We start from the raw sequence: 13,404 nt of genomic DNA, 5'->3' as shown, positions 1-13,404 counted from the left end.
GGGGACCCCAAAATATGTGGGGACCCCTCGGGGGGGGGGGGGGGCACCCCAAATATGTGGGATCCCTCAGGGTTTGGGAGGGGCACCCCAAATCTCTGGGTCCCCTCAGGTTTGGGGGGGCACCCCAAATCTCTGGGTCCCCTCAGGTTTGGGGGGGGCACCCCAAGAATATGGGTTCCCTCCTGATTTTGGGGGGTGGCACCCCGGATGGGTGGGACCCCCCTGGTTGGGGGGGGCACCCCAAATATGTGGGTCCTCTCAGATTTGGGGGGGGCACCCCAAGTATATGGGTTGCCTCAGATTTGGGGGGGGGACCCCAAATATGTGGGACCTCTCGGGGGGGGGGGGGGCACCCCAGATGTGTGGGACACCTCCCAGTTTGGGGGGGCACCCCAAGAATGTGGGTTCCCTCCTGGTTGGGGGGGGGCACCCCAAATATGTGGGACCCCTCCCAGTTTGGGGGGGGAACCCCAAATCTCTGGGTCCCCTCAGATTTGGGGGGGTCACCCCAAGTATATGGGTTCCCTCCTGATTGGGGGGGGCACCCCAAATATGTGGGACCCCCTGGTTGGGGGGGGCACCCCAAATCTCTGGGTCCCCTCAGGTTTGGGGGGGCACCCCGGATGGGTGGGACCCCCCTGGTTGGGGGGGGCACCCCAAATATGTGGGACCCCCCTGGTTGGGGGGGCACCCCAAATATGTGGGATCCCTCAGGGTTTGGGGGGGCACTCCAAATCTCTGGGTTCCCTCCTGGTTGGGGGGGGCACCCCAAATATGTGGGACCCCTCGGGGAGGGGGGGGCACCCCAAATCTCTGGGTCCCCTCAGGGTTTGGGGGGGCACTCCAAATCTCTGGGTTCCCTCCTGGTTGGGGGGGGCACCCCAAATATGTGGGACCCCTCGGGGGAGGGGGGGGCACCCCAAATCTCTGGGTCCCCTCAGGGTTTGGGGGGGCACTCCAAATCTCTGGGTTCCCTCCTGGTTGGGGGGGGCACCCCAAATATGTGGGACCCCTCCCAGTTTGGGGGGGCACCCCAAATCTCTGGGTTCCCTCCTGGTTGGGGGGGGCACCCCAAATATGTGGGACCCCCTGGTTGGGGGGGGGCACCCCAAGTATATGGGTTCACTCCTGATTGGGGGGGGACCCCAAATATGTGGGTCCCCTCCTGATTGGGGGGGCACCCCAGATGTGTGGGACCCCTCCCAGTTTGGGGGGGCACCCCAAATATCTTGGATCCCTCCTAATTGGGGGGGGCACCCCAAATATGTGGGACCCCTCAGGTTTGGGGGGGCACCCCAGATGTGTGGGACCCCTCCCAGTTTGGGGGGGCACCCCAAATATCTTGGATCCCTCCTGGTTGGGGGGGGAATCTCAAATATGTGGCACCCCTCAGGTTTGGGGGGGGGGCACCCCAAATATCTCGTATCCCTCCTGGTTGGGGGGGGCACCCCAAATCTCTGGGTCCCCTCAGGTTTGGGGGGGGCACCTAAATCTCTGGGTCCCCTCCCAGTTTGGGGGGGGCACCCCAAATCTCTGGGTCCCCTCAGGTTTGGGGGGGCACCCAAATCTCTGGGTCCCCTCCCAGTTTGGGGGGGGCACCCCAAATCTCTGCGTTCCTTCCTGATTGGGGGGGGTGGGGGGGGTGTGTGTCACCCCACACATGTGCATCCCCCCCTGTGTTTTGGGGGTGTCGTCCCCCCCACCTCATGTAACGCGTGTGTGTGTCTTTACCCCCCCCCCACCCCCCCAAAAAACCCCCTGCAGGGCTGACGCTGAAGCCCCCCCAGTTCCAGGAGCACGATTTCCGCTCCCCCCCCAGTTCCTCACCCCACTGGTGGATCGCAGCGCCGTGGCCGGATACACCACCGCCCTCAACTGCGCCGTGCGGGGGCACCCCAAGGTGGGGGGGGGGGGGCACCCCGGGGAGGAGGAGGGGGGAGGGGGGGGGGAGGAGGAAGGATTTGGGGGTACCTCTAACCCCGCCCCCCCCCAGCCCAAGGGGGTGGGGAAGGGGGTGGGGGGGAGTTGGGGTGCGTTTTGGGGTGCCTAATGCTGTGCCCCCCCAGATCAATGGGGTGGGGATTAAAGGGGGGGGATTTGGGGGTCCCTAATGCTGTGCCCCCCCCCAACCCAAGGGGTGGGGATTAAAGGGGGGAGGGATTGGGGGGTCCCTAATGCTGTGCCCCCCCAGATCAATGGGGTGGGGATTAAAGGGGGGGGGATTTGGGGGTCCCTAATGCTGCCCCCCCAGCTCAAGGGGGTGGGGATTAAAGGGGGGGGGGATTTTGGGGTACCCCTAACCCTTCCCCCCCCAGCTCAAGGGGGTGGGGATTAAAGGGGGGGGATTTTGGGGTCCCTAATGCTGCCCCCCCCCAGATCAATGGGGTGGGGATTAAAGGGGGGGGGATTTGGGGTCCCTAATGCTGTGCCCCCCCAGCTCAAGTGGGTGGGGATTAAAGGGGGGGGATTTGGGGGTCCCTAATGCTGCCCCCCCAGATCAATGGGGTGGGGATTAAAGGGGGGGGGATTTGGGGGTCCCTAATGCTGCCCCCCCCCCAGCTCAAGGGGGTGGGGATTAAAGGGGGGGGGATTTGGGGGTCCCTAATGCTGCCCCCCCCAGATCAATGGGGTGGGGATTAAAGGGGGGGGGATTTGGGGGTCCCTAATGCTGTGCCCCCCCAGCTCAAGTGGGTGGGGATTAAAGGGGGGGGATTTGGGGGTCCCTAATGCTGCCCCCCCCAGATCAATGGGGTGGGGATTAAAGGGGGGGGATTTGGGGGTCCCTAATGCTGCCCCCCCAGATCAATGGGGTGGGGATTAAAGGGGGGGGGGATTTGGGGGTCCCTAATGCTGTGCCCCCCCCAGCTCAATGGGGTGGGGATTAAAGGGGGGGGGATTTGGGGGTCCCTAATGCTGTGCCCCCCCCAGATCAATGGGGTGGGGATTAAAGGGGGGGGAGTTGGGGGTCCCTAATGCTGTGCCCCCCCCAGATCAATGGGGTGGGGATTAAAGGGGGGGGATTTGGGGGCCTAATGCTGTGCCCCCCCCCCAGATCAATGGGGTGGGGATTAAAGGGGGGGGGATTTGGGGGTCCCTAATGCTGTGCCCCCCCCAGATCAATGGGGTGGGGATTAAAGGGGGAGGGATTTGGGGGTCCCTAATGCTGTGCCCCCCCAGCTCAAGGGGGTGGGGATTAAAGGGGGGGGGATTTTGGGGTACCCCTAACGCTGTCCCCCCCCAACCCAAGGGGGTGGGGATTAAAGGGGGGGGAATTTTGGGGTCCCTAATGCTGTGCCCCCCCCAGCTCAAGGGGGTGGGGATTAAAGGGGGGGGGGATTTGGGGTACCCCTAACGCTGTCCCCCCCCAACCCAAGGGGGTGGGGATTAAAGGGGGGGGGATTTGAGGGTCCCTAATGCTGCCCCCCCCCCAGCTCAAGGGGGTGGGGATAAAGAAGAAGGGGGGGGGACAAATCTGGGGGTCCCGGGGGGGGATTTTGGGGTGCTGGGGGGGGATTTGGGGGGGTCCCTACCCCCATCCCCCCCATCCCAAAGTGATGGGGATAAAAAAGAAGGGGGGGGACAAATCTGGGGGTCCCGGGGGGGGGATTTTGGGGTGCTGGGGGGGTGCCCTGACGCTGTGCCCCCCCCCCATCCCAAAGTGGTGGGGATAAAAAAGAAAGGGGGGGGACAAATCTGGGGGTCCCGGGGGGGGATTTTGGGGTGCTGGGGGGGTGCTCTGACGCTGTGCCCCCCCCCCAGCCCAAGGTGGTGGGGATAAAAAAGAAGGGGGGGGGACACAAATCTGGGGGTCCCTACCCCTATTTTCCCCCCATCCCAAAGCGATGGCGATAAAAAAGAAAGGGGGGGGACAAATCTGGGGGCCCTGGGGGGGTATTTTGGGGTGCTGGGGGGGGCATTTGGGGGGGTCCCTACCCCCATCCCCCCCATCCCAAAGTGATGGGGATAAAATGAAGGGGGGGGGGACAAATCTGGGGGTCCGGGGGGGGATTTTGGGGTCCCTACCGCTATTTTCCCCCCATCCCAAAGCAATGGGGATAAAAAAGAAAGGGGGGGGACAAATCTGGGGGTCCCGGGGGGGGATTTTGGGGTGCTGGGGGGGGATTTGGGGGGGTCCCTACCCCCGTCCCCCCCATCCCAAAGTGATGGGGATAAAATGAAGGGGGGGGGGACAAATCTGGGGGTCCCTACCCCTATTTTGCCCCCATCCCAAAGCGATGGGGATAAAAAAGAAAGAGGGGGGACAAATCTGGGGGTCCCGGGGGGGGGATTTTGGGGTGCTGGGGGGGTGCCCTGACGCTGTGCCCCCCCCCCCCAGCCCAAGGTGGTGTGGCTGAAGAACCAGGTGGCCATCGGGGAGGACCCGCGGTTCCTGGCGCGGCACAGCCAGGGGGTCCTCACCCTCCAGATCCGCAAACCGGGACCCTTCGACGGGGGCACCTACGGCTGCCGCGCCGTCAACGAGCTGGGGGAGGCGCTCACCGAGTGCAAGCTGGAGATTCGGGGTGCGGGGGGGGGTCCCCGATATCCGGGGGGGGCACCCCGGGGTCTGGGGGGGCACCCCGGGGTCTTGGAAGGGGGCAGTGGGGTCACCGAAGAGCCGGGGGAGGCGCTCGCCCAGTGCAAGATGGAGATATGGGGGGGCCACTAAAAATTTGGGGGGGTCCACACTGTCTGGGGGGGGTCCTTAACGTCTGGGGGGGGTCCCCGATATCTGGGGGGGTCCCCAATATCCGGGGGGGGCACCCCGGGGTCTGGGGGGGCACCCCGGGGTCTTGGAAGGGGGCAGTGGGGTCACCGATGAGCTGGGGGAGGCATCGCCCAGTGCAAGATGGAGATATGGGGGGGCCCTGAAAATTTGGGGGGGTCCAGACTGTCTGGGGGGGTCCTCAAAATCTGGGGGGGGTCCCCAATATCTGGGGGGGGCACCCCGAGGTCTGGGGGGGGCACCCCGGGGTCTTGGAAGGGGGCAGTGGGGTCACCGATGAGCTGGGGGAAGCGCTCACCCAGTGCAAGATGGAGATATGGGGGGGGCCCTGAAAATTTGGGGGGGTCCACACTGTCTGGGGGGGGTCCTCAAAATCTGGGGGGGGTCCCCGATATCTGGGGGGGGTCCCCAATATCTGGGGGGGGCACCCCGGGGTCTTGGAAGGGGGCAGTGAGGTCACCGATGAGCTGGGGGAGGCGCTCACCCAGTGCAAGATGGAGATATGGGGGGGCCCTAAAAATTTGGGGGGGTCCACAATACCTGGGGGGGGTCCTTAACGTCTGGGGGGGGGCTCCGATATCTGGGGGGGGTCCCCAATATCCGGGGGGGGCACCCCGGGGTCTGGGGGGGCGCCCTGAGGTCTTGGAAGGGGACAGTGGGGTCACCAATGTGCTGGGGGAGGCATCGCCCAGTGCAAGATGGAGATATGGGGGGGCCACTAAAAATTTGGGGGGTTCCACACTGTCTGGGGGGGGTCCTCAAAATCTGGGGGGGGTCCCCAATATCTGGGGGGGGCACCCCGAGGTCTGGGGGGGCACCCCGGGGTCTTGGAAGGGGGCAGTGGGGTCACCGATGAGCTGGGGGAGGCGCTCGCTCAGTGCAAGATGGAGATATGGGGGGGCCCTGAAAATTTGGGGGGGTCCACAATACCTGGGGGGGGTCCTTAACGTCTGGGGGGGGTCCCCGATATCTGGGGGGGCACCCCGGGGTCTGGGGGGGCACCCTGAGGTCTTGGAAGGGGGCAGTGGGGTCACCAATGTGCTGGGGGAGGCGCTCACCCAGTGCAAGATGGAGATATGGGGGGGGGCCTGAAAATTTGGGGGGGTCCACACTGTCTGGGCGGGTCCTCAAAATCTGGGGGGGGTCCCCAATATCTGGGGGGGCACCCCGAGGTCTGAGGGGGCACCCTGAGGTCTTGGAAGGGGACAGTGGGGTCACCGAAGAGCCGGGGGAGGCATCGCCCAGTGCAAGATGGAGATATGGGGGGGCCCCTAAAAATTTGGGGGGGTCCACACTGTCTGGGCGGGTCCTCAAAATCTGGGGGGGGTCCCCAATATCTGGGGGGGGCACCCCGGGGTCTGGGGGGGCACCCTGAGGTCTTGGAAGGGGGCAGTGGGGTCACCGAAGAGCCGGGGGAGGCGCTCACCCAATGCAAGATGGAGATATGGGGGGGCCCCTAAAAATTTGGGGGGGTCCACAATACCTGGGGGGGGTCCTTAATGTCTGGGGGGTGTCCCCGATTCTGGGGGGGGTCCCCAATATCTGGGGGGGGCACCCCGGGGTCTTGGAAGGGGACAGTGGGGTCAGCAATGAGCCGGGGGAGGCATTGCCCAGTGCAAAATGGAGATATGGGGGGGCCCTGAAAATTTGGGGGGGTCCAAAATGTATGGGGGGGGTCCTCAAAATCTGGGGGGGGGGCACCCCGGGGTCTGGGGGGGGCAGCGGCAGCCCCCCAACCCATCTCTCCCCCCCACAGTGCCCCAGTGAAGGCGACGGCGAAGCGGGACGGTGAGTGGGGTGATTTGGGGGGGGGGAGGGGCAGTTAAATTGGGGGGGGGCGGATGTTTAATTTGGGGGGGGGGGGCATTTAATTGGGGGGGGGCGGCTGTTTAATTTCGGGGGTGTTTAATTGGGGTTGTGTTTAATTGGGGGGGCTGTATTGAATTTTGGGGGGGGGTCAATTTGGGGGGTGTTTTATAATGGGGGGGGTAATTTGGGGGGGGTGGGGTAATTTTGGGGGTGACCCCCCACCCCCCGTGACACTTCTCCCCCCCCCCTCCCCCTCCCCCCAGGGCCGGAGAAGGGGGGCAGAAGTGCCCCCCCGGGAATAAACGGAGCCCCCAGCTCCTGGCTGCACCCCTCGTGTCCGTCTGTCCTTCCTGGGGGGGGGGGTGACAAGGGGGGGGGGGAACCTACTCTCTGTGCCCCCCCCACGTCTGTCTGTCCTTCTGGGGGGGCTCCTGATGGACGGGGGGGGGTCACAGGGGTGGCGGGGGGGTCCCTCTGTCCTTCTGGGGGGGCTCCCGATGGACAGGGGGGGTCACGGGGGGTCACAGGGGTGACGGGGGGGTCCGTCTGTCCTTCTGGGGGGGCTCCTGATGGATGGGGGGGTCACGGGGGGTCACAGGGGTGATGGGAGGGTCTGTCTGTCCTTCTGGGGGGGCTCCTGATGGACGGGGAGGGTCACGGGGGTGATGGGGGGGTCCGTCTGTCCTTCTGGGGGGGCTCCTGATGGATGGGGGGGTCACAGGAGTGACGGGGGGGTCCGTCTGTCCTTCTGGGGGGGCTCCTGATGGACGGGGGGGTCACAGGAGTGATGGGGGGGTCCGTCTGTCCTTCTGGGGGGGCTCCTGATGGATGGGGGGGTCACAGGAGTGACGGGGGGGTCCGTCTGTCCTTCTGGGGGGGCTCCTGATGGACGGGGGGGTCACAGGAGTGACGGGGGGGTCCGTCTGTCCTTCTGGGGGGGCTCCTTATGGACGGGGGGGGTCACAGGGGGTCACAGGGGTGACGGGGAGGTCCGTCTGTCCTTCTGGGGGGGCTCCTGATGGACGGGGAGGGTCACGGGGGTGATGGGGGGGTCCGTCTGTCCTTCTGGGGGGGCTCCTGATGGACGGGGGGGGTCACAGGGGTGGCGGGAGGGTCCGTCTGTCCTTCTGGGGGGGCTCCTGATGGATGGGGGGGGTCACAGGGGTGGCGGGGGGGTCCATCTGTCCTTCTGGGGGGGCTCCTGATGGATGGGGGGGGTCACAGGGGTGGCGGGGGGTCCGTCTGTCCTTCTGGGGGGGCTCCTGATGGATGGGGGGGGTCACGGGGGGGTCCCCAAGATCCTGGAGAGGGGTGACAAGGGGGGGGACCCACTATCTGTGCCCTCCCATGTCCGTCTGTCCTTCTGGGGGGGGCTCCTCATGGCTGGGGGAGTCTGTGGGCTGGGGGAGAGGGGTGACAAGGGGGGTGACACACTGTCTGCGCTCCCCCCGTCCGTCCGTCCGTCCGTCCGTCTGTCCGTCTGGGGGGGCTCCCAACGGATGGGGGGGGGGGGGTTGACACAAGGTGACGCCACCGTCTCCCTTCCACCTTTTATTGGGGGGCGAGTGCCACCTCTCCCAACTCGTCCCTGTCCCCGGGGGGGTCCCGAGTGTCCCCCAGCACCCCGGGGAGTCCCCGAGGGGTGGGGGGTCCCGGGGGACACCCACCGGCGTCGCGGAGGAGGAAGAGGAGACGGATCCAGCGGAGGAAGAGGCGATGAAGGCGTCGGGGCGAAGCCAAGAGCTGGAGGTAGAAGGTGCGCCCGGTGACCAGGCGCGCTCGGATTTGGTGACAGCGGTGGCTGTGCAGGGACAGACGGACGCAGGACAGCGGGAACAACCTGGAAAGGGGAGAGGGGGGGGTAAATACGGCTGTCGGGGACACACACACACACACACACGGGGTTTTGGGGTGCTGCGAGGGGGGACGGAGGCGCGGGGGGGGGGACACTCACTCGGAGAGTTGGAGCTCCTCGGGGTCGGGGGACGCCGGTGGCAGCGGCCGCGCCAACAGCAGGAGGTCGGGGAGAGGGAGGAAGGGGCCGGTGGCGGCCACCGCCATCGTCACCCGGCCGGCCGCCTCGCCGCTGCGCGTCACCTGAGGGGACGGGGAGAGGGCTGGGGGGGGGGGGGACACACGCAGGGCTTGAGGGGACACGGGGACATGGCCGAGGGGATGTTGAGGGGGGACAGGGCCATGGCTGAGGGGACACAGACAGTGGGGACACAGGGACATGGCTGAGGGGACATTGAGGGGACACGGGGACATGGCTGAGGGGACACTGAAGTGACACAGGGACATGGCTGAGGGGACACAGACAATGGGGACATGGGGACATGGCTGAGGGGACACTGAGGGGACACAGGGACATGGCTGAGGGGACACAGACAATGGGGACATGGGGACATGGCTGAGGGGACACTGAAGGGACACAGGGACATGGCTGAGGGGACCTTAAGGGGACACAGGGCCGTGGCTGAGGGGACACTGAGGGGACACGGGGACATGGCTGAGAGGACACAGACAATGGGGACATGGGGACATGGCTGAGGGGACCTTAAGGGGACACAGGGCTGTGGCTGAGGGGACACAGGGCCGTGGCTGAGGGGACACAGACAGTGGGGACATGGGGACATGGCTGAGGGGACCTTAAGGGGACACAGGGCCATGGCTGAGGAGAAAGAGACAGTGGGGACATGGGGACATGGCTGCGGGGACACCGTGGGGCCCCAGGCCGGTGACTCGGCGGGTTCCCCCCTCACCTGTAAGAAATTGCTCTCGAAGAGGGGGCAGTCCCTCAGCGGCCCGTACTCCCCCCGGGCCAGGCAGCGCCGCAGCCGCCCCATACCGGCCCAGGAGGCGGCGGGAGCAGCCGGGGGGAAAGGCGGGGAGGCCCCGGGAGAGGACACGGCCCCGGAGGACGACGAGGAAACCCCGAGGGAGGAGGAAAAAGCCCCGCGATGGCGGCGCTGCCGCCGCTCAAGATGGCGCCGGACGGCCACAAGATGGCGCCGGCGGCTTCGCGCCCCGCGGCGCTACGGGCGGGAAAGGGCGCGCGCGGCAGCCCCGCCCCCTTTCCCCCTATCGCCCCGCCCCTCCGCACAGCTTGGCCACGCCCCCCCTCCTCGACCCTGCCCGCCACTGGTATGGCCGCCCCCGCCCCGCCGCGCTTGACCACGCCCCCTCGCCGGGCTCCGCCCACGCTCCTCCACCGTCCCGTCGTGCCCCGCGCCGCCCCGGCGGCCCCCGCGCGGCCAAGATGGCGGCGCCGGTAATGGCGGTCCCGGCGATGGCGGCGGCGATGGCGGCTCTGGCGCTGCTGACGGAGGCGGCGGCGGCTCTGGGAGGAGGCGGCGGGAGCTGCCGGGGTGGCCCCGGGCTGCGGGTGAGCGGGGAGGGACCGGCGGTCGGGTTAGGGAGGGGGCGGTACCCGGGCCCGGGGGGGGGCAGGCCTTGTCCTGAGACGCGGAATTAATATTAATGAGGGGCGTGGCCTGGCCTTGGGCGGCTCGTTAATCTAATTAAGGGGGTCCCGCCCCATATTAGTGTGGGGCGCTGCCTGCGGGTCGATATTCATGAGGGGAGTGCTCTCGGTGCGATGACAGCTCAGTAATATTAATGAGGAGTGGGGTTTTAGATTGTGTTGGCTCGTTAATATTCATGAGGGGGGCGGGCACTGCCCCGCGGGGACTTGTACATGTGAGGGGAGTCGCCGCTACCGAGTGACAGCTCATTAATATTAACGAGGGATGTGGATTGTAGTGTGACAGCTTATTAATATTTATGAGAAAGTGCATATTGATTGACCTAGGCTCATTAATATTAATGAATGGGCGGACACAGCAACGCTAATATTGATGAGATTATGGACGGATTGCTGGAAGCTCATTAATATTCACGAGCCTATAGGGTATTTTTCATTGACAGCTCATTATTATTGAGGATTTAGTGGCTATTACTGCTGTAGCTCATTAATATTAACGAGATGTGGCTTCGGATACATAGCTATATTGGGGCGGCTCCTTAATAGTCATGAGGAGTGGCCACAAGCCACGTGTGACTTATTAATATTAATGAGTATTAATGAGGGCGGCTGCCCCCTCCCCCCCCCCCCCCCCCCCCGAACCTCTCTGTCCCCTATTTTGGGGGGTGTCCCCCTCCCGGCACCCTCTGTCCCTTATTTTGGGGGGGGGTGTCCCCTCTGTCCCCCTATTTTAGGGGGGTGTCCCCCTCCCAGAGCCCTCTGTCCCCTATTTTGGGGGGTGTCCCCCTCCCCGGCACCCTCTGTCCCTTATTTTGGGGGGGGTTTCCCCCTCTGTCCCCTATTTTGGAGGGGTGTCCCCCTCCCGCACCCTCTCTGTCCCCTATTTTGGGGGGGTGTCCCCCTCTGTCCCCTATTTTGGGGGGGTGTCCCCCTCCCGCACCCCTCTGTCCCCTATTTTGGGGGGGTGTCCCCCTCCCAGACCCTTTTCTCCCCTATTTTGGGGGGGTGTCCCCCTCCCGGCACCCTTTTCTCCCCTATTTTGGGGGGGTGTCCCCCTCCCGCACCCCTCTGTCCCCTATTTTGGGGGGGTGTCCCCCTCCCGGACCCTTTTCTCCCCTATTTTGGGGGGGGTGTCCCCCTCTGTCCCCTATTTTGGGGGGTGTCCCCCTCCCAGACCCCCTGTCCTCTATTTTGGGGGGTGTCCCCCTCCTGCTGTCCCCAACCATCATCACTGCCCCCCCCAACGTCCCCCCTCTTTGTGTGTGTCCCCCCCCTCAGCCCGGTGACACCGAGACCTGTGGCCTCCCCCTCCCCCTGGAGCACTCCTTCGAACCGGGTGAGTTTTGGGGGGGGGTCACACGAGGGGAAGGGGGGGGGGGGGGAGGGAGAGAAGAGGGGGGTGCGATGACACTGAGGTCACTCTGTGTGTGTGTCTGTCCCCCCCCCCTGCAGATGACACCCCCCAGTTCCGCAAACGGGGGACACTGGTGTGGACCCCCGGCCCCGAACCCGCCTTGACGCTGGTCCAGAAGCAGCTCGGGGAGGACGAACGCGCCCAACTGCGGGTTTGGGGGGGATTTGGGGGGATTTGGGGGGGGGGGGGAGGGGATTAGGAGGTGGGGGGGGGGGGGTGACACTGGTTTTGTCCCTGTCCCCCCCCCCCCGCAGGAGGTGGCAGCCCGGGATGGGCTGTACCGGGTGCGCATCCCCCGGAAACCCCCAGTCCCGGGAGAGGAGAGTGGGATCCAGTATGTCACCTCCTTCGTCCGGGCGGTAAGTGGGGAGGGGGGAGGGGATGACCCCCCAATTGCCCCCCCCCCCCCGAACCCCCTAATTCCCCCTGACACCCCCCCTCCCCCCCTCTCAGGACCCCCACTTGCTCTCTGCCCTCCTGGGCCTCCCCAATTCCCCCCGGGACCCCAATTCCCCCCTGATTTTTCACCTGGGACCCCCCAATTCCTCCTGCCCCCCCCCCCACCACCACCCCGGGACCCCCACTTGCCCCCTGACCCCCCCCCAGGAACCCCCCAAACTGCCCCCGACCACCCCCAGGACCCCCAAATCCCCCTGACCTCCCCCAGGCCCCCCCAGTTCCTCCTGATTCCCCCCAGGAGCCCCAGGACCCCAAACTGCCCCCCGACCCCCCCAGGAACCCCCAACCACCCCCAGGACCCCCAAATCCCCCTGACCTCCCCCCAGCCCCCCCAGTTCCTCCTGATTCCCCCCAGGACCCCCCCAATTCCCCCTGCCCCCCCCCCCCCAGGACCCCAAACTACCCTCTGACCCCCCCGAGACCCCCCAGTCCCCCCTGACCCCCCCCCCCCGGGACCCCCACTTGCCCTCTGCCTCTCTGGGACCCCCCAATTCCCCCATTCCTCCCCCGGGACCCCCAGTTCCCCCTGATTTTTCACCTGGGACCCCCCAGTTCCCCCTGTCCCCCCCCAGGACCCCAAACTGCCCCCCGATCTCCCCCCCCGGGACCCTCAAACTGCCCCCCGACCCCCCCCAGGAACCCCCAAACTGCCCCGACCACCCCCAGGACCCCAAATCCCCCTGACCTCCCCCCAGCCCCCCCAGTTCCTCCTGATTCCCCCCAGGACCCCCCCAATTCCCCCTGCCCCCCCCAGGACCCCAAACTGCCCCCTGAGCCCCCCCAGGAACCCCCAAACTGCCCCCCGACCCCCCCCGGGACCCCAAACTGCCCCCCAACCCCCCCCAGGCCCCCCAAATCCCCCTGACCTCCCCCAGCCCCCCCAGTTCCTCCCTGATTCCCCCCCAGGACCCCCCCAATTCCCCCTGCCCCCCCCCCAAGACCCCAAACTACCCCCCGACCCCCCCCGGACCCCCACTTGCCCCCCGAGCCCCCTCAGGAACCCCCAAACTGCCCCCTGACCACCCCCAGGCCCCCCAAATCCCCCTGACCTCCCCCCAGCCCCCCCAGTTCCTCCTGATTCCCCCCAGGACCCCCCCCAATTCCCCCTGCCCCCCCCCCCAGGACCCCAAACTACCCCCGACCCCCCCCAGGACCCCCCAAACTGTCACCCCATGTCCCCCCCGGTGTCCCCTGTCCCCCCATAACTCCTGTGTCCCCTGTCCCCCCGGTGCCCCCCGTCACCCCGTGTCCCCCCCCGGTGTCCCCTGTCCCCCCATAACCCCCGTGTCCCCCTGTGTCCCGGTGTCACCTGTCCCCCCGCTGTCCCCCATCACCCTGTCCCCCCCCCGGTGTCCCCTGTCCCCCCATAACTCCTGTGTCACCTGTCCACCCGCTGTCCCCCGTCACCCCGTGTCCCCCCCGGTGTCCCCTGTCCCCCCATAACCCCCCGTGTCCCCTTGTGTCCCGGTGTCCCCTGTCCCCCCCATAACTCCTGTGTCCCCCCCGTGTCCC

General features: G+C 66.5%; 2 protein-coding genes across 2 annotated transcripts; both read left to right on the top strand.

Annotated features, from left to right (window-relative positions):
- Positions 1 to 1,659: 1,659 nt before the first annotated feature.
- LOC309683797 (myosin-binding protein C, fast-type-like) lies at positions 1,660 to 6,862 on the top strand. The gene is made up of 4 exons (XM_082499794.1): positions 1,660 to 1,900; positions 4,337 to 4,523; positions 6,483 to 6,514; positions 6,799 to 6,862. Exons 1-3 carry the CDS (start codon positions 1,661 to 1,663, stop codon positions 6,491 to 6,493), a joined length of 438 nt encoding a protein of 145 aa, XP_082355920.1. The 5' UTR covers position 1,660; the 3' UTR covers positions 6,494 to 6,514; positions 6,799 to 6,862.
- Positions 6,863 to 9,495: 2,633 nt separating this feature from the next.
- On the top strand, positions 9,496 to 11,792 carry EMC10 (ER membrane protein complex subunit 10; the record flags this gene model as incomplete). The annotated part of the gene is made up of 5 exons (XM_082499795.1): positions 9,496 to 9,557; positions 9,641 to 9,920; positions 11,298 to 11,355; positions 11,472 to 11,584; positions 11,688 to 11,792. Coding segments are annotated over 5 exons (618 nt in total), but the record flags the coding sequence as incomplete, so codon positions are not given.
- Positions 11,793 to 13,404: the final 1,612 nt, after the last annotated feature.

Source organism: Vanellus vanellus, assembly GCF_965231255.1.
Source record: "Vanellus vanellus genome assembly, contig: HAP1_SCAFFOLD_2287, whole genome shotgun sequence".
Classification (NCBI taxonomy): domain Eukaryota; kingdom Metazoa; phylum Chordata; class Aves; order Charadriiformes; family Charadriidae; genus Vanellus; species Vanellus vanellus.
Note: the sequence above shows the minus strand (reverse complement) of the source record. Positions and strands in the feature narration are given on the sequence as shown.